This window comes from Mauremys reevesii, linkage group 12 (genome assembly GCF_016161935.1).
Source record: "Mauremys reevesii isolate NIE-2019 linkage group 12, ASM1616193v1, whole genome shotgun sequence".
Lineage (NCBI taxonomy): Eukaryota > Metazoa > Chordata > Testudines > Geoemydidae > Mauremys > Mauremys reevesii.
This window is the reverse complement of record NC_052634.1, coordinates 16010815-16037084: the sequence shown is the minus strand read 5'-3', so window position 1 is coordinate 16037084 and position 26270 is coordinate 16010815. Positions and strand designations below refer to the sequence as shown.

At 46.1% G+C, this 26270-nt stretch overlaps 1 protein-coding gene across 3 annotated transcripts; it reads right to left on the bottom strand.

The window, feature by feature from the left end:
- Window positions 1-1508: 1508 nt before the first annotated feature.
- On the bottom strand, window positions 1509-25539 carry STT3A (STT3 oligosaccharyltransferase complex catalytic subunit A). 3 transcript variants are annotated; one of them, XM_039496172.1, is made up of 19 exons: window positions 25519-25539; window positions 22075-22157; window positions 21480-21605; window positions 21060-21120; window positions 19857-19978; window positions 18587-18732; window positions 17012-17102; window positions 15748-15854; window positions 13444-13608; window positions 12346-12526; window positions 11434-11589; window positions 10148-10239; window positions 9090-9245; window positions 8572-8760; window positions 5979-6095; window positions 5639-5741; window positions 4178-4366; window positions 3307-3422; window positions 1509-1737 (listed from the first exon to the last, which is right to left on the bottom strand). In XM_039496172.1, exons 3-19 carry the CDS (start codon window positions 21565-21567, stop codon window positions 1699-1701), a joined length of 2118 nt encoding a protein of 705 aa, XP_039352106.1. In that variant the 5' UTR covers window positions 21568-21605; window positions 22075-22157; window positions 25519-25539; the 3' UTR covers window positions 1509-1698. The 3 variants fall into 3 exon arrangements, with proteins under 3 accessions (XP_039352106.1, XP_039352105.1, XP_039352104.1); XM_039496171.1 differs by having other exon boundaries at window positions 25506-25526; XM_039496170.1 differs by lacking the exon at window positions 25519-25539 and adding an exon at window positions 25397-25472.
- Window positions 25540-26270: the final 731 nt, after the last annotated feature.

The following is a 26270-nucleotide window of genomic DNA, read 5'->3' as shown; positions in this document are numbered from 1 at the left end:
AGATAACTACCATCCCAAGCTCTAACTTGGATCATGCAGGAGACAAGCCCTTTCACATTGAGACTCCTCACCTTAAGCTGCTCTCTGGGCATTTACTACACTCATCTCAGAAGTCCCACAGTGCAGACCTGGAGATGTCAGTTTATACATTTTTCCTGGGGGGTTGGTTTTGGGGGCAGAGGATATGGTTTGTTCTTTTTAGTTTATGGTTAATCTGTCACTAGTTGCTTAGTCCTTGGGACACGCCCACCTTGTACTGCCTCATAGACGGACCTTGTAGGAAACCATAAACTTCACTGGCAGGACGTACGCTACCCTAACCTGCTTCACTTCTCTCGGCCATGCTCTCCTCAGACCATCTCCCACGGTCCCTGGAACACTAGTGTCCAACTCCATCTATTGGCTTTGAGGCAACTCCCAGCCCAGGGTGTGCACAAGCCTGCTTCATCTGTCAGATGGCAACAGGCACTTTTGGTCATAGCATCACAGTAGGAGCTTATCCACCATGACCCCCAAATCTTTTTCAAAGTCACTGCTTCCCAGCATCGAGTCCCCCATGCTACAAGCATGGCCTATATCCTTTGTTGCTAGCTGCATACCATTTAGGCATATTCAAAATACATATTGCTTACTTGTGCCCACTTTACCAAGTGAACCAAATCACTCTCAAACAAACAATCACCTGTCCTCTGCATTGTTTACCACCAATTTGCATCATCTGCAAACTTTATCAGTGATTATTTGTTTTTGTTAGTCATTGATACAAATGCTAAATGGCATAGGGCCAAGAACAGATACCTGGGGGACCCTACTGGAAACATACCTACCTGATAACTATTCCCCATTTACAGTTGGAGACTTAGCAGTTACCCAGTTTTTAAGCCATTTAATGTGTGCCATATTAATTTTATATCATTCTAGCTTTTTAATCAAAATGTCAGATGGTACCAGGTCAATCACCTTTTGGGTGATGCATCTCAGTCATTTTTTTTCCATTGCTAATGAGGTGTATGGACTGACCTTGCCAGGAGAAAGCAAACTGGAGGGTTTAGGTAGAGGCTGTTAACAGTGAACCATGCCACTGCTGCATGAGAGAGGGAAGTCTGGAACAAGGTGGCTCAGGGAACTAGAGGATGCCTAGAACGATACAGGCTGCAGAAGATACAAGCTGGCAGGGAGAGGCTTTGTTTTATATGTCAGGGGAGCAGGTGCTGCCATTTTATATTAGGCAATATGTTCAGTGCCCTCCAGTACAGCAAACCACACGGAAGTTTACTGCACGTTTGAGTAGGAGGAGAGGTTTCATAGATTTGATCTGAAATTCTAAATGGACCAGGACTGCTGTTTTATAGACTGCTGAGTGTTGATAGACAGAGGCCAAGATGCCTTTCCTGTTTATCAGGGGAAGTGTGGACATCTGGATTGCTGCATCTGGCACCATCAGTGGAAGGGAAAAAAGAAACACTTTTTTTCATTCTCCCTTTAATCAACCCACCATAAAGCCAATATTTCTGATTTGGTAACCGGTTCATATTTATAAAAAAATCATTCCATCGAATACAGACTGAATGCATGAGGATGGGACTTCACAGGCAGTTAAATCCAACTTCTTTCTGCACTTACAAACTGTATAAAAAAAATTCTGCTTCACAGGCAAAGGCTCGGTCAGTGCAGTTTGCGTTAAAGCTGAAGGCAAATTTATGTTCTTGACAATCCACGATTATCCAAGTCCTTTACCTGCAAGACACAAATAATCTTTGCAGCTTTCTATAGTTCCACTAACACAGGGAACTACTATACTGTATTGATCCCAGCACATGTTTAGGGGAAATCATAAATTAGTACTGATTTGTCCACTTTGTATTGGCAACTCGACGTTCAAAGTTACATTCTTTTTACTCCTGTTCATAAATACTTTGCAGTCTGTAGCTCAATGCACTTCTAAACACCAAAAGGGCAAGTCATTTCACTTATACTGTTTCCCAACCTTTTCACAAGCTATCCAACTAAGCGAGGGGAGAAGCAACGGCTTCTAGGATCATTTCACTTGTCTCTAACATATTCCACACACATGCTCCATTGGTTCCAATTCCTAGCTGAAGTAGCCACAGGATAATTTTAAATTTCAGTGTTTAAAGTTTAATAAAATGGTCAGCTCAAATTCTTTAGACTGCTGGCTGCATATTACTATCCAGATATAATCCACTTTCAAACACAGTTTAACAGAATACCACTTTGTACTTCTATAGTGCTTTGGTACCATGGTGATAGGAGCCATATGTGGATTTTGACAGCACTTGGTAACTAAGATAAGAACCTAAGAAAGACCCCTCTAGATCAGACCAATGGTCCATCTAGCCCAGTATCCAGTCGCCGACGCCAAATGCTTCAGCATGATCCCATCCCCAGTTGTCCAGTCCCATTTCCTCTTAGCTGGAGGTTTAGGGACACCCAGAGCATGGCGCTGCATCCCTGACCATCTTGGCTAATAGCCACTGATGGACTTACTATCATCATCAACCCCATTTTACAGACAGAGAAATGAATGCAGAGAGGTGAACAGATTTGTCCAAGGTCACAGAGCAAATCTGTGGCAGAAGTGGGAATAAAACCCACTTCTATTTACTCCTAGTCTAGTGCTCTGCTCACTGGACCCATGCTGCCTTTGAGTATTTTAATGGAAAGGGCAAAAACGGTATTTGCTGTTTTAGGGAAGGTATGATGTGATCACATACAACGACCAAACAAATGGCACCAGTACAGGGGAACTGAAGACTTGTGCCAGACTCTGCATTCATTATTTGTTTAGCAGAAATAAGATCTGTGATCTAATCTATGCAGCTTCACCTTCATGGCCATCTGGTGGCCGACCCCTCCCAATTCCGCTGCAGCACAGCTGACAAAATACATCCTCTCTGACACTCGTTTGGGCATGCAAGGAATGTTCAAGAATCCTAATCAAAATGGGGCATTTCCTGTATAACAATATAGAAAGTGCCAACTAAAGAAACAAAGCACCCTGAAGGAAAGTTTAAAGCTTAACTCCTTTCTAAATTTAGCAGTCCAATTACTACGGCATTCCTGGCAGCTTCCCAGGACTTGTAGCTCATATCAGGAGCCTAAACTTGCCTAGAAAGCTGGACTCCATCCTTTGTTTAAAAAAAAAAAAAATTCCCAAAGTCTCACTTCCAAAAAGGCTGTCAGACAGGGTCATATCCCAGCACAGGCAAACCCCAGATACCCAGACTGGTCCCAGTTTTCCCCTGCTCCCCTGTAGAGGGACGATAGCACCCGCTGCCTGCTTACTTTGTATATTCGGACTAGCCAGTGCTCTGTGGTATATGCCTCCTCCAGCACATCGAGTTCAAAGTCTTTGTTTCCAATCTCAGCGTTTCTCACTCTGTCATAACCTGGGGGGCGCTCTAGAAAGAAGGGATGGGGAAAAATGACCAACGGCTTCAGAGTCCACATTTCTGGCAGAAATAATACAGGTCCTTCCAACCCAAATGAAAATCCTTTCCCAAGACCTCTCAAAACCCAGTGGGCAGACAATGCATTCAAAACATGGAGCAGGCCAGGCTCTTCTTTTCCCAGATGACTCCATTCTGAATGTACAGCATACGGTGACTTCCAGCAGTCTGTGCCCCCTATTTAAAGTCGGATTTTCATCTCTTTATGTTCTAAAGGGCTGCAGTACAAGCCTCCTCGGGCAAGTCAGAGCAGGGAAACAAGGTAAGTGGGAGGTGTTATTTTTTGCATTCCTTTCCAAATGCATCCTTAACTTTTTGGTGTCAGGTATCAAGATGTTCTCATGAAAGGCAGTCATGTGCCAACATCAGCACAGCAGGCTTGGAGCTGCCAATGCCTTCAAAGAAAACCCAGAGCCTGGCAATGCATTTTATATTCCAAAATAGAACTTTGCACTGGTGTGCGGTGCTGGAATGACAGCCCTGCCAATAGAAGCCCTCTTTCCTCACCCCCAGGAGGTGGGGCAACACCCTCTCCATTTACAGAGTAGACAGAAAAAGGAAGGACTTGCTCAAGTTCACACAGCAAGTTAGCGTCAGAGTTGGGAACAGAACCTCAGTATCTGGGTACCCATGTTCCCTGCTCTAACACCTAGATAGTATTCCTGATGCTCTCCTGCAATACCAACATAAGGACCATTACTACATACTGGCTTCTGTGTAGACCTGCCCGAAGCGATAGTAGCACATCTTGTACATAAGGCAGTTGAGCAACACAGGGGAACCTTCCCTATCCACACGGAACTCTCCTGTTGGCGTGTAGTAATCATGCTCCTTTATGTGCTTCCCGGTGTCTGTGCTTCCACCAATTCGCACCATCCACAGAAACTTGTTTATATCTAAAGGAGGTAGGAAAGAGAGGTCAAAGTATTTCATGGATCACACGTACTTCAAGCAAGCAGTCAAAGCGGCTAAGCATGGCACTCAGCAGGGTCACCTTTCAGACTTCAGGCATGTGACCCATGCGAAGGACCACACACAGGGCATGTGGTTATTGAGACAATTGCCCATCTGGAGGCACAAAGCTGAAAGGCAGGTGCCCTCAAGCCCTACATTCAGAAATGTCAGTAGCAGCTGGACCTCCTGGAGAGCCTCACTTCAGGCTGAAACTGTATCAGTGGATCTGAGTGAAGAAAGCTGAAGGTAGATAAAGCTGCTTTGAACTCTGTAATCTCCCCTAATCATACAGGCTAGGGCCTTAGTGAGCAAATAGGTAAAAGGTGCCATCTAAGTTCTTCTTAAATGTAAACATGAACTCATTAAACCTCAATACCCACCGGGAGGTAGGGAATTATTTCCAGTTTACTGATAGGGAAATGAAGGCAGAGAGTGTAAGTGACTTTGCCCAGGAACACATGCTCCACCTGCTACCCAAACTGCATCCTTCCCTCAAACATGCACACCACATCAGTGATCATGAGGCACTTAATCACTACCTCTGTAGTAAGTCTCACAGTAACGTAAATTCTGTGTGAAACTGCTGCATAATGCACTATTGTAAGTTCCAGATGGTACTTACAATTGAATTGCAGGATTGTTCTTGTTCCTGGCAGAGAACTGGTTTTGTGTTTCTCTAATAGCCAGCCCGAAGACTCAGAAGATACGATTAGCAAGCCCTCTAGACACCCTTTGATCACACAGTTCTGTACAAACAAATCCAGGCTTTCACCAGCATTCCGGCCTTGCCACGCACCTGCTCACCCCTACACTGATTACACTGATTATCCAGCCCAGAAGCCCAGCAGAACCTCCAGCCTACCTGTCCATTCTAGTTTGTGTGTTGGGATTAATTTACATTAGAATAAAAGAAAAATATCAGTAACAAACCCTTCCAATTTAAGAGTAACCAGGGGCCAGGTCTGTCCTTCCCCTTTTCTTTGTGCAGAGTATACTCAGCACTGCAGTAGCTCCAGCCAGCTCTTCAGTGGTCACACGGTGCAGCAGCTGCTACTGTGCATTGTGCAGGCAGGAGATGGGAGCATCACAGCACAGAAATAAGGGTTATTCATGCAAGAAGGGAGTGTGGGCAACTGAGCTAGAGGGATGAGTTAGCATGCAGGAGTTTGCACAGCAGAGCTGTAAGCAAAGGGTTTCAGAGTGACATATGTTACCATCTGAGGAATATCCAGTGAGGCCTCCAAATATTACCAGCACATAACTGACATCCAGCTCCCTCATAATCTCATAGGCCTTCTCTTCGGTGGATGCCATTGCCTTGGAGAAAAACAAAGCCAGAGTCAAGCAATAGCCATGAAATGCACAGTAACCCCATCACATGGGAGTACAAGCTGCATCATGGAATTGTCTCCATCATTAAATAAGAGCATGGGTCACTCAAATGAGAGCGAGTTCCTGCACTGAAGGTCCCAAGAAGAATTAATCTTCATCCATGGAGGTTTTTCTGGTACACTAAGAAGAGAGGTCTTGCATTCAAGGAGTCACTGCACCTACCTGACCAACACGGGAGATGTGTGTGTTATTCCAGGTGTTGTTGTCTACAAGAATCGTCCGATTTGCCATGGCTGTTATCTGATACCCATAGTCCCACCAGGACATGACCTTTGCATCCTGCATTCAAATACAAAAGAACCAATTAGTCACCTGCTTTCAACCAACATTCAGAAAGGGCGCGGTCCTATTCCCACTACAACACACTTCAGTCCCAGGCCTGAGTGATCTGCCCTGAGAAGCTTAAACATTTGTGTCAGGTTCCCAGAGTCTTTTGGCTCTAGGGTCACTTAGGAATAAACATTATAGGACACTACAGAGTTCACTGAAGTTCAACTAGTTTTTGATGGAAAAAAGTTGGGCAGCCACAGAGCCATGTATACCAAAGGTTCAGAGACAAAGCAGGGGCGGGAGGGGGAGAAAGGCGTTAAAAGCTTGCTCAAACAGCTGAGCTCTGCAGAAAACTGGGCCACCTCTGCAAATAAAGACATCTGGAAAAGAACCGTCTGCTATCTCATTTCCCAGCTACAAAATACACAGAGGGGAAGTCTGCAACAGGGAATTCATTGAAAGCTGCCGAGAAAGGCTTGGTTAAAATGGAGAAGAGGCTCAAAGATGCTGTGCCTGCCAATATTCCCTGCAACCATTTCAACATACAGATCACCTCTAGATCAGTATGTATCCAGAGGGACCCCCACCTTGCCATTTTGTCTCTTCCTTTGAGTCTGAAATCTGTGGCCAAAGGCATATTTACACAGCCAAACTGACCATGTCAGTGGACAGCATTCTTGCTCACAAACTGAACCAATGTGTATTACAACCACGTTAGAGTGTGTTACAGCTGTGCAAAGACCCAGACTATAACGCTAGAATGTGGAGTTGTGATGCAGTTTGTTCTAGACTCCATAGGCAGGATCAAACTGCCTTATGCTGCAACCATCTAAAACGGTTGATTTGCATGACTAGATAGGTCCAACACAGGAACTGCTCCATGCATTAGTTGTAGAGTGAGTCACTAACATGTTACCTTCTGGAGACTGACAGTCTTGCAATACAACCAATTGCTCCAGAGACCAAGGTAATTTCTGAACCTATGTTACATGTGACAGAACTACCCACTGCACTGGACAGTTTTAAATTTAAAATGACACATTGGGTCTCAGGAGGCCAAGACAGAGACATGCAGTAGAATCTCAGACTTAAGAACACCACAATTATGAATTGACCGGTCAACCACATACCCCAGGTGGAACCAAAAACATGCAATCAGGCAGCAGTAGAGAGGGCGGGGGGAAGCAAATATAATACAGTACTGTGTTAAACAAACTACTAAAAACATCAATGGAAAGTTTAAAAAAAAGATTTGACAACGTAAGGAAACTGTTTCTGTGCTTGTTTCATTTACATTAAGATGGTTAAAAGCAGCATTTTCCTTCTGCACAGTAAAGTTTCGAAGCTGTATTAAGTCAATGCTCTGCTGTAAACTTTTGAAAGAACAACCATGACGTGTTGTTCAGAGTTACGAGCAACCTCCATTCCCAAGGAGTTCAGAACTCTGAGGTTCATCCTCACAGGCAAGCCCTCTGCAGAGGTGAGCTGTACTCCCCAGTGCCCGTTCAAAGGGACATAATGGTAAAGTTAGTTAGAGCAACGACTGACCTACACTTTCATAACCTCCCACAAACGAAACAAATGTGTCAAAGCTGTTTGCTTCCCACAAGTCTAGGCCAGCAGCCCAGCGCTCGTGAACAGTAGAGCAACTCTACAGAAAACAAACCAGCTGATGTGCAACAGACAGTATGGCAAAGAACCTTCACTTCCCCAAGAACTTAACAGTGTAAAAGCAAGTCATTCTGCAAGTGATGGAGGGTATTCCATCAGGGTCCTTCCTCTCCAGATACACTCTAAAAGCAGCTAACTTACATTTCCCCAGTTTTCCATTAGTGTGGGATGCCATCGTGCTGAATATTAGTACCTTGCAAATAGGGCCTTGTGGCCCCTGCCAGGAAGCTTGGGACCTAGAGATGGGTTAAAAATTTAACACCATGCGTACCCTCCGTGTAATAATATTCACTCATGTAGTGCCTTTCATACCAGGCTATCAGAGCCCTTTACAAACAACAATTAATTAGTTAGGCCTCTCCACTCTCCTAGAAGAGAGCTATGCAACTATTATCTCCATTTTACGGATGGAATAGTTGAGGCACATATTGGATAAGTGACCTCCCATCGTCACACGCCATGGGGAATTAGAACCCAGGAGTCCAGATTCCCAGTTGTGCACTGTGGACAAGTACAGCAGTAGAGAAAATAAACATAAAACCCTGCTCATCAGAAACAGATTTAATTCCGCTTGCAGTTTTGATTTAGCGCATTTAAATAATAAACCTGATCAGTGCCTCCTCTTTGAGCCTTACTAGGAATAAATCTAATTTAGTCAAATAGTCTGGCATTTTAGCCCAAATTGTTGCCATTGTCTCCCCTGTGACAGAAGGTGCAATAGGCCTATAAGATGTCAGGATTCAAGTCTCCCTGCTCCACCTGAAACCAAGCCCTAAGATCACTTTGTTTGTGCAGAGCCCCTGCGGCAGTTTACCTCTGGCGTATTGTGACGCAGCCAGTAATACGCCTCTCTGAAGTCATCAAAGATGATCCTACTGCCATCTCCCCCACGAGCAGATAACACTATGGAGGGGGAGGAGTAGGCCTCGCTGGTTACCCAAGTCGAATGAAAAGTGTAGGTGATCAAGAAGAAAGCCATGACCAGGATCATGCCACTGGCAACCTAGGAAAGCAACAGACAGTATCAAAAGCACGTCAGAAGGTTCACGCATTTTGAAAGAGAACTCAACCTCATATCACAGAGCTGTGCTCAACCCAAGTGCAGGGATCACAAGCGCTGATTGGTGTATCCTTAGACAGATTCTCCCACTGATCCTCTCTGCGCTACTCAAGAGGAGGGCTAGAGACCATCCCCATGTCACTCCCCGACAATCTCCTTCCCCCACCTTCTTTATTTACATTCGCCCATAGAGGTTTGGGGCACTTCCCCCAGATCAGTCCCCACATGGCTTCCCCTTGAAGCCTGGATTATAATCATGCACAAAAACCTACTTCGTTTTTAATAGGGTAGGTAGAGTCCTGTTGCTTTTTGGTTTTCTTGTCTGGTCGGCTGATATCCAGGTTCTTCATGTAAGTGGAGAGCACCTGAGAAACCCCAATGCCAGACAGAATGCACATAACTGGGGCCAGAACCAGCATGAGACGCACCTGTTGAAGACAGCAGGACACAAAACGATGAGCTCCTAGCAAGGTGCACAGTGAGTACAGAAATGAAATACAGACTGTAGGTGCATATAACTCCTCCCCACCGATGCAGTGACTGTACAGGCAAACAGCCATTCTATACTCCACAATAACCATCCCAGCCTGGGACATAAGACTGTTTTCTGGTGGGCAGTCATTATGGTGAACACACTGGTGTTACCCCCTGGTCTAGTTCCATGGGGTCTTTGGATTTCTCTGTGATGGCCACCAGCCATGTGCAGGAGGGATCTTAATTTAACATCACTTCTAGAACCTCTAATAGTGTTGTACTGTAACCAAGAATTAACGGATGCTTCCATGCACAGAGGTCAACTCTCACCTGGGGCACAATGAGCTACAGCAAAATCCTAAACTACTAGCTCACAATCAGCCACTCAGCTTTAATAATGAAACCCAGAGCCTACCACCAGGGGAGCTCGATGGGCTTTACAACTCAGCTGTGTAAAACTAGAAAGAACATTCACTAACCCCTCCCAAAAATCTATTCACCCACAGCGATGGTAATAGAGAGACTAATGATATTTCATTGCCACTTCAAAAATCTCACAAGGCTGCATTCCTTAACAAAACCTCACAACCATGTGTGATTGAAAAACAGAAAAATGTCATGACTTTTTCAACCACCTCTGTGGGTAAGTGACATTAGCCCCGTTTGACAATTGAGAAAGTTCAGACACAGGGAGGAGAAATTACTCTAAGGCCACTAGTGAGTCAATAGCAGACTGACTAGGAGCCATCCTAGTTCTCCACTTTACCCATTTCCTCTTTCTACCCATTTTTTCTTTCCCAGGACAGTCAATCCCGTGACTTTGCACATTCAATCCTCAGCACGCGGCAGCTCTCACCATGACTGCAGAGAAATACATGCTGGTCACGCCGTACATGATGATAAAAATGCGGGCGTCCGACAGATTACTGAAACAGTAATACAGACCAACTGTAAGAGAGGGAGAGAGACAGGTCAGTAGCCAGCTTGGCAATTTCCTTCCAGCATTGCATTAAACAAGTGCCGGACCAAAGCAGAATGTTATGAATCACCTGATTTTAGAATGCATCACCTGATGCCAACAATGAAATCAACTACATGCAGCATTAGGCTGTCCAAGGGGAATGCAAGGCTACAATGCATTAACACCAGGGATGGGGCGGTGCTGGTCAGGTACTGTAAGGCTATCTTGCGATGAATTAGCATGGGGATGAGGGTTAGAAGACTGAGCAAATGCTGGGCTTATTGTGCATAACAAGGAGACCCATGAGAGCATGTGGTGTACTACAGCATTAAGACACAATGAGCAGGACATTTTATTGGCACAGTAATGAATGCTTCTGCTGATTTAGTGGGTTTTTGTGTATGAAGCATACTAGGCTGTAGTATCCTCACTAACCAATGCTCTGCAGACTGCACTGGCTTCTTATTCATATCTGGGTGTAATTCAAAATATTAGCACCAATTAACCCCAAATGCTCAAGTCTAAAGACTGAGGGCAAAGGCCCCTGGGGTAACCTCAGCAGTGACAACAGTTCATGGTGGGGATAGGCCGTCTCTCCAGTGGTAATAATACCCAGAGCCTATTGTGTCTATAGCTTTCCATCCATAGATCTCAAAGTATTTAACAAGGCAGTTAAGCATTATCATCCCATTTTACAGAGAATGGAATGACTTGCTCAGGGTCACACAATAGCAGAGATGGCAACAGAACCCAGAAGTCCTAACTCCCATTCCCGTCTTCTGTCTGCTAGACAATGCTCTTCCTTGGCAGTTGGGACCCAAGCCAGAGGCCAGGCCATAGGGTCAACAATCTGAAATGTTTCCAGAAGTAAAAGTGCAGGTTTCAGAGTGGATGTACTAAGAACCACAATGCTAAGTCGGGGGCAGCTCCATGGTGCACTAGCTAAAGCTTTTAAATGGCCCTAAAATATAGTCCTAACCAGGTGTACATTGCAATGCACCTACTGATCTTCTGCAGGACAAGGTTTTTAGCTTTTGGTATAAAAAACTCCTCCATTCTAGGGCTTTTGCCCAACTGGTGTGGGCAGGGGCCTGTAATTAGAATTTCTGCAGCAACTTTTTTCTTCATCTGAAGATGATTGGTTTGAGAGCATATTCCATAAATAAATGCACTGAACTCACCTGGGAACATGAAAACAAGAAGCTGCAGGTCAAAGTAATAGGAGGACCAAGTGGTGGGCTGGTGCTCAGAGACTGAAGCAATGATGGGAATGTTATTCTTTGCATAGGAAGGATCCAGCAGAGAGTAGAAACGGCCAGTCCAAGGCGAGATTTTCCCTGGCAGAGAGGAGAGAAATCCACATTTATGTACTGGAGTCACGAGTCAGTTTACACCAAAAAGTACTTCTACAGAGGAGGAATACATAGAGCTGTAATTTTATCTCACAAATATTGATCACATGCAACACTATTAATATACTGAATGTATTACTCCTCAATTGCTAGGTTTTAAAATAGCTGTAAAGTGCAGCCCTCCTCTGAAAGGCACTCTCAGCATGGAGCTCCACCATGCCCTTTTTAATAGTCTCTCCTTGACTCCAGATCAAATCTGTTCAGATTCCAAGCTCAGCAAACTCAGTGTGGGATCCGAGAGTCCTTTCTAACTCTATCACCAACCACACAGACTCTACCGCTGGAGATTAGTTAACTGTTCTGTTGATGATACATGAACCAGAATATAGTCCAGCTCCAGGAGTTGTGCTAGCTCTGCTGGGCTAACAAAAATACTAAACATGCTTTTAGTGAATAACGTAAGATGATGATGACTCTGAACATACACACAGGGGATCAGGTCTGAGGAAGAAGGAGCTATTTCTACATTTCAGAGTAGAGCTACACTTTGCATGCAGAATGTGGTATAAAAGCTAGTAGAATTTTTCAGCCAAGATAAGGGTTCTTTCCTGTTTCATTAAAGGAATGAATTGAAATTAACCATTAGGCCACTTTTCAAAGCAATACCAGGGAAGTGAAGCAGAAAATTCATGTGTTCCGTCACCACCACGAGCCCAGCTTTTATCACATATCTTAATCTACCTGTCAGCATCAGCACGGCTCCTATCGTGAGAAGAACAAATCCAACCAGGGAGATCACGCTTCTGAAGAGAATTTCAAATTGCTGGGGGTTCAGCTTGCTGCGCAGGTAATCCACAAAGGCATGGATCTGACACAGGCCAAAGACCCCCAAGGCAGCCATGTGCTCAGATGACAGGACAGGCTGTGAGGAGAAAGAACGGGATCAGATGCGGAGGAGAACGACAGAGACATTTCAACGTGCTCTCCAGCAACGTTCTCACTGAGTCACATGAAGCCTTCCCCTCTCTGCAGAGGGTGCCAGGAGGAGTCACTTTCTTACACAAATTAAAGCTCTTAGGAAGCCACAAGGAAAATTAAATCCAGAAGCCACGAGAGCCCTGATCATACCAATCCCTTTTTCCATATACTCTCTCCCCAGGAATTTGTTAAAACAAAGAAGCAGACCTGAACTGATACTGTAATATTTAGCACATGGCAGTGGCTCAGATAAAGTCTCCTGTAACATTTTACAGAAGCTGTAAAGCAGCATTCTCCCCATTTCACAGAGCTGGAAACAGAGGCATAGCGAGGTTAAATGACTTGCCCAAGGCCCCAGAAAGTCAGTATGGCAGAGCTGGAAGCAGAATCCATCCCCCACTGGACAACCCCACTTTCCATAATTAGTACTAGGACTAGTATAACCCGTAATAAGAAACAATGACCTTAATCACAATGTAATTGAGCAAGTCCATGAAGACCAAGTGGTTTTAAGAACAGGCAAACCCAAGTGATTTGGAACTTATAGCTATTTTATAATAAAATATCCAAAACACAGCAGGTCAGGATATTTGCTAGCACTGATAACAGTCTGCAGCCCTGTGAGGAACTGTGCAAAGAGCTTTACCAAAGTTCATGAAGCCCTGCACACTTCCGGGAGGAAATTCAGTCTTATCTCTCTGTTACAGATGAACTGAGAGACAGAGAGGTGAAGCATCTCCCCTAAGGTTACACAGTAAGTTAGTGGCAAAGCCAGGAACAAAACTCAAACATCAACCTGTAGTTCCCCTGCTCTAACCACTAGACCATACTCCATTTCATTGTTTCATTTGCTTCACTTACCTGGAAGCCAACAAAGGAAATCTGCATAGACAAGATGGTTCCTAAGCAGTACACTGTGCAGTAGGCTACATAGATCCTGTGGGAGAAGCGTCCTGTCAGCATCAGCACAAGGACATGCAGGGGGATCAGGTTAATCAGAAACACGTAGCCACCCCACGAGGACACCTGGGTAAGAAGAGAAAAGAACAATTCTATGCTCAGAACGAGTTGCACTGTGGGGATGGAAAAGAGGTTAATATTCTACAGGCCATCTCCCATTCTCTTACTCCTTTTCACAGGGAGACAACTGGGCCCAGAGTACTACAATGCAGAAAAGCCATTCTCCCTTTTATACAAATCCTGGCTAATGCGACTGGGACAGTAACTGCAGAGTGGACGAAAGACGGCACACTCAGGGAAGCAACAAACATGCAGCAGATCAAATACCATCAATATTTAAGTAAAATATATTAAGGAAGACAATCTAAGCTGAGCTGTGCATCTTTCATTACAGGGCATCCAAACTCTGTCCAACACAGGACCATGCTTGCCATCTTCACAGAAATACATGGTATGCTCACAGTTTGTGTAAGATAGACTACAGCTACCCACATAGGTCATAAGAGATAACTGGTCCAATCTTACAACATACCCACAAAGTATCATGGGCTTTTGCTCAAAAACAGGATCATTTTCACTCAGGAGTGATCTGATTCTTAAGCAAACTAATGCTTTCAAAATTCCCTTTAAAAGGAAACAAATTCCCATCAAAACCCAAGTGAAAACTGGAATTTCTCATAATAGCCGATGCCACACATGTGGGACTCATGATCACACTCCAGTGGTTTTCAAACAGTTACCAATTCAAAACGTGCTTCAGAATGAACATTGTCCATATATAGCAGCCTTCTTGTGATGGCTTCAAACAATGCAGAGTTAACGTCCCTCTTTGGCTTTTCTAACACTTAGTTCACTGTTTCTCTCAGCAGGTTTGGGCAAACGTTACTGTTGTTTGTACATTTAGCACATCCCACTAGAGGGAAGAGCACACGTAAGGGTCATGGTGCTGCCCCAATTTCAAACATCTTTCCTTTTAAAGAAGTGACTCCTCTTTAAACATCTGCCTTTTCTCTGCTAGTTTAAATGAGCTCTCCAGCACTGACCTGACAGGAAAATGTACTCAAAGAAGGAGAAATCCAATTATTTTTGTAGTCACATGGAAAAATTTCAGGATGGCTCATCTCAGATCATGCATTATCTGCTGTATTCTGAATATAGTCTTAGGTTATGCTTACCCATACTCTCCAATGCTACCACTATGCACAAACAATATGGCACGCAACACTGAGAATCATTAGCAGTTAATCTGATACAGTATTCATAAAAGCTGAATGGAGCATTGCTTGCTCCAATCAAAAAAGCCACAAAGAAAAAGCGACAGAAGATAGCACCTGAGAATATACAGCGTCCACTGGGTCTTAATGACAGCATCCAGACAGGCTTAGATCACTGGACAAAATGAAACCCACTACACAGGAAACAGGAGGAGTGAAAGCTTTTCCCCTCACTTCTTTTCAACAGATCAGGATGAATGTTCCACAGGAGGGGGAAAAAACATGTCCTACTGGCTTTGAAATCAAATTCTAGTTTTTTACACTTCAGATAAATTTTCTTTACACTGGAGTTGCTAACAGAGTCTCTCTGCTGGGCTGCTCTGGAGTCCTGGGACACCAGACAGCATGCTAGGCAGCTCTGCTTACTATTTGCTTTGACTGTGTCTACACTAGGAAAAGAGGTGAAGGCCAACACAAGTTAAAATCCTAGTGTAGGCAAGGCAAGTTGTAGTTTTAACATGTCAGTCTGTCAACGGAAACCCTAGGCTTTACTCTGATCAGCTAATGTGTTAAAAATACACCGTTTCTCCTAGTGAGGACAAGGCCTTTGACACCTGGACACTGCAACAGCACCCCCTATAATAAAAAGATTCAATGGTTAATAAAGCTCAATCAGCAGGGAATCAATTCAAGGGCTCTCAACCATAGGCCCCATTAGCAATCTGGTGGGAACTAGGCAGACACATGTAACTGGCATAAAATGATACAAAATGCAGCCATCCTCAACTTCAATACCCAGGCACGCCGCAGGGAGGATACACCCTGCATATAGGAATCACCAAGGAACACAGGATGGAACAGAGACAGACAGCTGCAGGACACATTTGACACCCAGGCTGTATTTTGGTTACTTCTGGTCAACTCCCACATCTGAAGTGGTCACTGGATTGTTGGAGATTCCTCAATATTATGAACAGAAACAGATACTTACCATGTAGAAGTAGGCAAGGGCACACATGGCTGCCCAGTAGATGGAGCCAGTCTTCACTGCTTTGATCCACATGTAGTAAGTTAGCAACATACAGAATATTGCAATACCTGAGCAAAATAACGTACAGAAGTCAGCCTGGAAAGCCTATGGACACAAAAACAAACATCTGCCCTGAACGGCCCAGGACAACCTCACCGTTGCAAAAAGGACAAGCCCTTTAATTCGATGGGGATTAGGTGCCCAACTTGCTTAAGCACTTTTGTAAATCTCACTAGACAACATCTGCATCTAAAAACCCTGGTAAACCTGACCCTAGGTCCACCCTGTTGTCCAAGGAGACAAAATTTCCTCGCAGTAGTAATAGCCATTGCATCACTGGCAATGTGATCTCCTATTAAAGTTATGCCCTATGTCAAAGTGTCCTTCCCTCAAAGTTCAGAAATGGGACCAGGGCACAGCACATGCAGTCCAGCTCCTGACAACCCCCACTGGTTTGGGAACCTCATGTGCAGTAGCAGTGCCTACCTGGATTTCGACATATTACAAGCTTAACATGTCGCTGCATATGTTGCCATGGGCCCCTGGAAGAAACATCTACCCCATATGTGAATTTAAATGTAAATTAATTTACAATTTAAAGTGCTGTTAAAGGTTTTTAAAAGGTAAAAACAGTCCCTTCTGACTCTACACATTTGCTTCTAGTGCCTCTCCAACTCACATCTGCTAACTTTACTGACAAGATGATTCTTGGTAGCCCCAGCGGTACCAATACAGCTACAGAAGAGTAAGCTGGATTCTATTCCGTTTTAGTTAAACAAGAGAAAACTTGTCTCCATCTCAGTTGCAGAATTGTTGTTACTGGCAGTGAGGTAAGGGGAAGAAGAAACACAGCAAGAGTAGTAGAGTTTATGGAGCTGGTAGAATCACATGGTGACTTGAAACGGACGATATTCTTATTAGGAGTATAATTAGCATGCTCATTTCTGTACAAAAGAGAGACGATGCTTTCTGTCTTGAGAGGTCAGCTGCCTCAACCGGACGGGCAAAACATGCTGGATGGGCAGGAGAAAAGCCACATCTCAATGCAGTGAAGATTTTGTCTGGTGAATATTGATTAGGAACGACCCGGTTGTGTGTCTCTGGGAGCAAATACAGGAGGAATCTCACTAAGCTATTTTTACAGTCAGTTTTCAGCACATAGTGGTTCTTTAGGGGTTACCTTCTGTCTCTACAGAACCCCATTTTGGAGTCCAACTGATCTCACCTTCGTTGTCATAGGAGCCAGCCACAGAACGAGAGATGTAACCAGGCACCACGGCAATCATGGCAGCGGCTAGGAGACCTGCCCCTGCATCCTAGGAACCACATATGGTCAAAGGGAAAGAGATTCAACTTCAGTCTTTAAAGAGAGATTTACAAACAAGCATGGCTGTAAAAAGCAAACTAATCCAAGGCAGAGTTCCTGCTTAGTGACTGGGTAAAATAATCACTTCTCCCAGCCCCAGGGGCCCTAGAGAAGATTCGCCATACCCGTCTCCCTTTGAGACCTGTGTCAGAGCCTGCCTTCAGCTGAGGAGAGCTGGAGGAGGATCCCCTTTGGGGCCCATAAGAGGGGTTCTTGTCTGTTAGAGGGGGATCAGTACAGAGACTGAAACACAGACCAGAGAGTCAAACCTGATTACTGCATGTACCACCCTGGCAGAAGGAATTCACAGAGCTGCATCTAAACAGGATCCCGAAACTACCCTCAGTACAGCTACAAAATGCTGACAGTAAGGTTGAAACTCCCAGTTGGGCTGGCTGGCATGGGGAACACAAACATCTGAGACTGAATGAGGAAGGATGTTTGGGAAGTGGAAGAGATGGGCAGTAGCCCAAGCTCCAATGCCAAGGTCACCCTCTCCAGCTCAAACACCTTTTTAAAAGCCAGCGGGCAGAAGTAAGCAAACATGAATGACTTTGCACTATCACTGTGCAAAGCAGCTCTGGGGGGGAAATAAAAACCAGGCTCTTGGGACCGAACTGCATTGCTCGTGCAGGTGAACATGACAGGGCGGTGGCTCTGGACACACACTGCTGTGCAATTACAAGCCTTGCAGGTCATTTGAAAGGCATCTCCGGGCAGCAGACAATTTTAAAGGGCACAAAATAACCTGTGGCCCAGATGCCTCAAACAAGTAGAGATCTTGACTCAACTCAGAAATCTGCCTTTGGGTCAAGCTGAGGCAATACATTTAAGCCCCAACCCCTCCTACTCCCATTCTCCCTGCAATATTTACCATAACAAGGAGCAAGGAAACAGGATTCAAGCTGGAAACCTAAGCTAGCTATTGCCATTTACCAAGCCCCAGGCACAGTGGGAGTTGTAGCACTCACAGAGCAACACATGAGACACAGACCCTAAACGTGACGGAATGGGAGAGCTGCTATTTCTTCCTAGTCTATAAGACCCCAACATGGTTGCGATCCTGCTGGCCTCCCCATCAAAGCCAGTCAGGGCCAAGCACTCAGAGGTCAGTGCAAAATGAAATAGCGCATGGAAAAGATCCCATTGGGTAGGAGTCAATAAAAAGCCCAGTCAAGAATATACAGGCCTCACAAATAGTTTGGGGGATTTTCATGGCCAGATGAATAAACTGAACTACCTGATGAATCTGGCTCTCGAACAGCAAATAATCAATAGACAACAAAGTAACAGAAGTATTAAGGACCATAATCTCAGCTCTCCCTGCAATTCTCAGTGCTTCTGCTCTGTCATACAGGTACAACAGACAGCAAATCTCATGCCCCCTGCTGAAAGCTACAAAACTCAGCAGCTATGCACAGATCTACTCTTTACCTTGAGTTCTTTGGTGAGGTGATAAGTTACTATGGTGGTGAAGGAAGAGAAGAGGGGAGCCAGGAATACACAAACATTTCGGATGTCAATGGTAATGTGGAAGAAGTGCAGAACATGATAAATCGCTGCTGATGTGATCATCAAACCTGAGTGACAGAGACAAACTTGTTAGCAAGGGGTCATTGATTCATCAGCAATACATGAGCTATACTTCATTTAGCACAGAAGGCAACTGAGATGCTGTTTTAAGATGAGAAAGGGATAATTTAGCTGCGGTAAAGAGAGCTTAGAGGGACACTATCAAATTAAAGCATTTAAACTAATTCCTTACGTACATTATGAACATCTAGGTACTTATAGTGCCCTTAACACTGTATTATCTGAAGGTCTCAGGGACCCCCAAACCTTCCTAAAATTAGGGGTTTGGTGGGGAGAGGATATAAAACAGGGGATGTCTGGCCATGCCTCTGATCCAAGAGGATATTGGTCAGATTTAAAGAGACAGCCACCAAAATACTCCAGACCCTTTAAAAAGACATCTGGCATCTGTCTTAACTGGGCTCTGAACATGGGATGAAGTGCAGACTTCCTCCCCGAGCTGGCCTTGAGTAAACCAGACAGCAGCTTTGAACTATGTTCTACCTTTGGAGAACCCGCAGCAATGTGCCACCCTGCAGGACAAAACTGGACTACGTTTAAGTGGAGTCTGTTATCTCAGGGCTGTATTAGAATTATGAAGGCCCAGATCATGTGTGAGCTCAAAGAATTCCACCTCTGTATTAATCAAGTACCACAGTGCAAATACAATCAACAGTATAATTCACGCCAGCCAACTACTGTCCAAAACCCAAACCAAGAGAAGAGGGTGTGGGGGAAAAGGAAAGACACAGGCATGCGCAGCGCCAATCACATTATCTTAGATGAAGAATCCCTAAGTCCCAGCAAGGATTATTTGAACTACCACAATCAGATGCTAGCCCAGTGGGCTATCATATTACTAGTCAATTTGTTTATCCAAAATTACTTCTTAGGTACCATTTCAGCTATGCAACCAGTAAGAACAAGTCTAATGTTTCATGACACTGATGTAAAGTGAGAGAGAGAAATCAAGTTTGATTGCCCTGCCACAAAAATCTCTGAGCTCGGGAACAGGAGAGGGAAGATTAAGGGATAAGTCTCTTGAACCAAGATAAGGGCTTGGAATCTGCACCATCTGAACTTCTTGTACTTTAAAGTGGGGTTTAGTGAAAAAGAAACACCCTGGCTTTACCTGGGTAAATGGTTCCACCAATGATCCTCCCCAAGGGGTACCATGCTCTGTCGTCAAACCAGTTGTGGAATTTATAGAAGCCCTCCTCTGCCAGGAAGCGGGTCGTGCGGTAGTTAAAATACCTGCAATATCATGAGATGTTGAGTGTGTCTGCAGCATGGACATGGGAAATGCTGTTTACTGCTCCTCAGGTTCCAATCTCAGCCTTTAACTAATCAATGCACGAGAAAGTGTCACCACTTATGACACGTGAGTGCCAGCCTAAGTGCTCAGCAGTATACAGTCTTGAAATAAAATCCTGAGGGGATTCATGTGCAAAAGCACAGAGTATTAGATACAAGGAGCTCTGGCCATTTCTTTACTATGCATTCTGAGTTTTAGCAGGTATCAATGTGATCAGCTGCACCACTCTCCAGATGTAGATATTTATGACTAAAGATACCGAATACAAAGCTACAACAGTTGGCAATATATTTTCTGAAGAGAGAAAGAATGCAGCTCAGATCTTTGCATATCTGGGCTGTCTAACATTTTGCAAGATAGCTGTATTGTGTTTTTACTGGGACAGCCTCAGTAAAAGCAGGGCCAGAAGAGACCGCTTGCAGAGCCAGTCTGATCCCCCATCCTCCCAGCAAGCATGTCACAAAACTGTTCAATACTTTATTCCAGCTTCACTAAACCACCCTGCACCTCTGCAGCGAAGGTGCCCTATCCACCTCCCCTTGGACATCTTGGGTACTTCTACTGGTTTCAAAGGTGACCGCAAATTCCAGTAGATTAATCAATAAGAGCTCAAACCTGCAAGGGGCACTCAGAGCTTTGCTAACTAAGTGTATTTTATTGTACTTTTACTTTTGGGGGGGTCCTGCATTGATCCCCACCAGGTCCAGAGGGCAGCCACTGGCAGCAACATAATGATACCAAAGCTACCAGGGAACCTGTTCAAGTAAACTCCATCTAAGCCAGCCCCACACTCCAGCAAGAATCACCGGCAACAGGGGGAGTGCCAGCTTTTGGGGGAGGGGAATCTAAAGGCCTGTGATGAAAGATATGTTTTCAATCCCCCATCTTTAGCGCAGAGCAATTTGCTCAGCACCCTCATGCATGAAGAGTAATGTGACCCTGACAAACACAGCACCATCTCTGCATTCTCACAAGGAAAAAGACTGACTGGAGCCCACAAGACACAAGGAGGATACTTACGGGTCAAATTCATGGATGACACTTTCAAATCTTAACACAGAGAAGAGTCTAGTGGAGAAAGCTGCAATACACAGGCAGAAGGGAGAGTCAATGAACAGCATTCACACAGCAAGGGAAACTTGATTTAGCTCAATATCTTTGTTAGATGAAAGCTTAAAACTTGTGAAAAGTGGCGTCATCAGAGAAGGTGCGTTTGGCCTGATATCCAGGACTGGCTCAAACTGACCCCTTGAGGGAGTTGGGGAGGGGAGATGTTATTTTCAATGTTTTAAAAAGAATGGAAAGATTTTTTTAAAGCTATTTTAAAAGTAGCTGAGTTCCGTTACCCTAAGAAATGCAGAACATGGAGCTGAGCTAGCAACATTCTGGAAGTTGCCTTTTGAGGATGTTCATAGTTGAATTATCAAGGCTCAGACTTACATAGCACAGCTGCCATCGACAGGATGAGAAGCTTGAGCAGCGTGTCCTGTTTTTCATAGGACAGGCGGAGAAACCCTAACTTGGTCATTTTCACATCAAAGGCTGTGATGGATGATGCTTGAACACCTGAAAGGGAACAGGATAGAAGGGATGAGCCAAGAGCAAGGCAGCCCGCAGCCCAAGAGCAGCATTTCGGATTCCAGTTACAAAGCTTATTCAGAAGCTCTCTAAATAAGGAATTAACAGCTCAATATTCCCATGCCACAAAGCTCTCCATTTCTGCCCCAAAAGGCAATCTCCCCTCCTGTCTTTCTGACCATGTCACCCCCTCTGGATACTTTCACTGGCTTTCAGTCTCTTGTGGAATCCGATTCAAATTTCTCACTAATTTCAGCCCTGCTTAGATCTCAGTCCCTCTCCCCTTACTTTGCCATTCTTCACTTCCTTTCACTTTTAGCTTCATGCCTTCTACTATACTCCCCCTAGGGCTGGGACACTCTCCCTGCCCTCACCTGCCAGATATCCTTTTCCCCCTTCAAATTCATCTTTAAACACAGCTCTTCAAGCAATCCCTCCTCACCAATAACCGCCTCACCTGATCAGTTGTCTTCAGTCTTGTCTTGAGTTTGTCTTGCGTTAGACTGTAAGTTCTTTGGGGCAGAGGATGTGTCTGTTTCTCTGTGTGTAAAATGCCATGTAAATGTAAACTTATATAAGCAATTAGCAGTAAGTAAGTAATACTTCAAAAGCATTCCCTGGCCTAAAACCCTCCCTTCATCTTTTAATGTGACCTGCAAAGGCCAAAGAAATCCCAAACAAAACAGTACACAGAGTTTGTGCCCTTTTTTACTTCCATTTGATACATGAAGAAAGCCTGACAGGATCTCCTCTCCCCCCCTCCACATGATTTGTTTCCACTAGAAATTCAGGACTTTTCTCCTGTGGACCAGGATAGGATAGGGTAGTAAAACTGCACCAGTTTGATTTTAAATTGATTCAATCTGGTGAAACTTCTTTTCTAATCCTGACAAGCCCAGAGGCTCTATAAACACAAAACCAATAGGACTGATATCAGACAAGAGGGAAGTGAAACTTGATTAAAAAAGAGAAGGGATTTTAATTCAGAATACATAAGACTCTTGTATTTGTTAAAGAGTTGTCAACAAAATCAAGTTGGGAAATAAGTTCTGTTTGTAATTGATTTAGAGTCTCTAACACGTCAAGGACAAAGAAAGCTCCATGTCCATATGTCTGAGACACCCAATGAGCCTTTAAATTAAGCCGGAGAGACCAGACTTGACAATCTTAGGATTTGTCAAATAAAATAAAGATACATTCAGAAACACTTCCACATCTACTTTGCCTATCAGAAAAGTTACAAACTTGCCCAAAAATATTATCCAAAATTGAATCACTGATGCTACATTTTTAATAGTTTCCCAATTTGAGGGGACACAGAAAGACCATTGTTATTCTACTCAAAGGTAACAGAATGCAAATGCCCATGGCTTGTTAGGGCAAGAGAATCTGGCACTGGCTTTGGAGACTTTCTAGATAACAGATAATCCAGCTCTGAGCTTGGCAGCAGCCCCAGGAACTTCAGGGTAACAAAGGATATGGTGCTGGAGTTGCTGCCGACAGATTTACTCTGTGTGTCACTATCTGGAATCCAGACAGCCAGTCTGCCTTATAGGTCGCTCTACTAAGTCTAGGGAACATTGTCCAGCCATGGTTTTGCCATCAGGATGGGGCGACCTGCAGTTCCTGTACAGTAACTGCCCTCAGTAAGAGGAATAAGCAAAAGGGAACAACTGTGGAACTGATACCACCAAGACCACCCAGACATCTGGAACCAAGATAACTGTGGAACTGATACCACCAAGACATCACATCCTCTCCTTCCTCTCCGATAGAACAGTGCATCATTACAGGCAACTGTTCCCTCTCCTGCAGTCCCCAAAGACTCAATCTTCTGCCCCATATTATTCAACAGCTCTATGATGCCTTTGGGGGAGCTAAAGAGCTAACACAGGTGGAAGTGCCAACCAAACACAGATGATGCCCAGCTTTGCATCTTCTTTACGTTTAATGTATGCAGCACTATCTCCCAGCTCTCTCAATGTCCAGACAAAATCAGCATCTCCCTAGAGCTGAACTCAGGCAAGATGAAGGTGATGCTTATAGGATGAGAGAAAGTCCTTCAAGGAATTTGGCTTCTCTACAACTCCCCCTACTAATGAGGGCAGGTCAGTCAGTAACCTTGGGGTCCGTTTTAAAATCCTCCATGGCATTGGCTACCCAAATGATCATGATGTAAAAAAAGTGCCCACTTCCATCTATGACTGGCCAGGTGATTGCACTTCTATCAGATACAGAGCTCCTTGTGGTGATCAATATAATAAATGTCATTCATGGCCTTGGGGGTTTGATTATTGCAACTCATATTGAGGAAATTATTGCAATTCATATTGCCCTGAAAAAGCTTCAGATGGTACAAAATACAGCAGCCCATCAGCTTAGCATCCTAAGTCACTCATCAGAGGTCTCCACACTCTGCACTTCTCACCACTGAACAGTCCAGTTCAAAGTCTCTAGCTCAATAGCCCTCCCTGGAACCGGCCCTTGGTACCCCCGGCCCTTGAGCATGACCTCTCACAACAGCTACCTGTCACTGGGACTATGCAACTATCAAACTGCAGGGGAAGGCTCCTTAGTGCACGAGACAGAAATTTCATGAGAGCTGACCCTAGCCAGAAGTTCTCAAATTGTAGTCCATGGACCACAAGCTCCATTCAGGTGGTCTGCAGATAGTTCCCTCTAAGATGCGTGCCTGGGTGGCCACACACAAGAGAACGAAGGCCACCCATCTAATTAGTAGAGCTGCACAGACACGGCTCCACTAATTAGGTGCCTGGATCCTGGAGAAGACGCACATGTAAGGTGAGGTGGTGGCCTTGGGGGGAATAAGGGGTAGGTGGAAGGGGACAGTGGGTTGAGAAGAGGGGGTGGGGGGAATTTGGGATGTGCAGGGCTGCTGCGGCCAGAGAAAGAGGCGATGTTGCCCGGCTCCAGGACTGTGGAAAGACGGCCCTCCTTCCCAGCTCCAGCTCGGGGGCTGCTGCAGCAGGGGAGAAAGGGCACATCCATTGCATTAGAAAGCTAAGACTACTGATATTAAAATACGAGTGGTGTGCTTTTACTTGCAGAACAGAAAACATTAAGATTTTTTTAATATAGCACTTTAATCCAAAGTGCTTTACGATAGTTAGCTATCAGTACAAGCAACATTTGGAAAGATCATTAAGTGCTCCGCCAAGACCCTCAGCAATTTTCAAGTGGGCGGCAAAAAAAAAAAAAGTTTGAGAACCACTGCCCTAGACTACGGAACTGGCTGCCACAAAAGATACGTGGCCACGGGCCTCGGCGTGTTCAGCGCTACACCCATACTCAGCTGCTCCACTTGGCCGCTATCCCTCGGCCATCCCGACGCAGCCGCTGCCGCACGCACGCACCCTCCCCCGTTATTCGCTCTAGCGCTGCAGGCGTGCGGCGGAGCCCCGGCAATGGGCCGGGATCCCCTCGTGCTCGGCGCTGTACAAACCGAAACAAGCCCGGCCCCAGAGCGCCCCTAGCCCGACGCTCAGAGCGTGAGACCAGCGGCGGGTACAGGCGGACCAAGGAGGCACCCGCGCGGGTCAGCCCGGCGGGCAGCGGTCCCGGAGCGCCCATGGGCGCCGAGGCCTGGTGGCCAAGGAGGGACCCGAAGGCGGGAGCGAGGCGGGGGGGGGCAGGACTCGGCGCAGGGGAGATGCCGGACGGAGGGAGTGGGAACAAGCCGGCCCCTCCCCCAGCCCCTCGCACCCCCCCGCCCCGCTGTCACCCCCCAGTCAGGCCGGCCCGGGCCCTCAGCCCCTCACCTGGGCGCTGCTCTCCGCCCCGCTCCCTCAGCCATCCAGCCGCTGCGCGCACCCACCCCTGCCTGCCGCCCCCCCCCCTCGCTCCTGGGAACACCCCATTGGCACACACCGCTGTCCCTCACCGCGCCGCGGGGATGCGGCCCGCTACGCCTGAGCTGACTGGATACCGTGCCTGTCACTCAGTGCGAGGGCCGGGACCGACGCTCTAGGACTGACTTGTGGCTGGTGGAAAGGTGAGAGGAGGGGCGGGGTCTGGAGAGTGGGGCAGTTTGGTTGAGGCGCGAGCAGTGACGTGTCGGTCCAGACTAGAGACGCCCGGAAGGGGCCGGCGGGTAAGGTGTCACGTGACCGGATTCGGCCGTGGTGTTGGCCGGGTGGGGCCTGCTGGTGGGGGCGGTTGCCTAGGACAACTTCCGGTGTCAGGGCCTGAGCCACGTGGTCCATCCCGCGAGAGCTCCCGCCGCGTGGGCAGGGTCGGCCCGGCCCCTGGGCTCACCCCCCCACCCCCGTCCCAAACCCCCCTAACCCTGCCCCCGCTCTCCCCCACCCTCATTCATTTTCCCTGGGGTGGGGCAGGGGGCTGGTGGTTGGGGGCTCTGGGGTGGGGCCAGGGAGGAGGGGGCTGCAGGCGGGGGGAGGGGGGTGGGAGGGGGCAGGCTGGGGTGGGCTCTGGGAGGGAATTTGGGTGTGGGGGGACGCAGGCTGGGGTCGGGCAGGGGGTGTGAATGAGGGCTCCAGCTGGGGGTGCAGCCAGGGAGGAGGGGTTTGGGGTGCAGGAGGGAGCTGTGGGCTGGGACAGGGTTTGGGTGTGGGAAAGAACTCTAGGCTACAGCAGGGGGTTGGGGTGCAGGACGGGGTGTGGGGTGCTGCTGGC

Coding starts and splice junctions, on each gene's coding strand:
- STT3A (XM_039496172.1), bottom strand. CDS start 21,567: ATGACCAAGTTAGGGTTTCTCCGCCTGTCCTATGAAAAACAGGACACG. Junction 13,609..15,747: donor CCCTTGCCTACTTCTACATG/GTAAGTATCTGT, acceptor CTTCTTACCCAG/GTGTCCTCGTGGGGTGGCTA. Junction 5,742..5,978: donor ACATCTCCCGTGTTGGTCAG/GTAGGTGCAGTG, acceptor TTTTTCTCCAAG/GCAATGGCATCCACCGAAGA.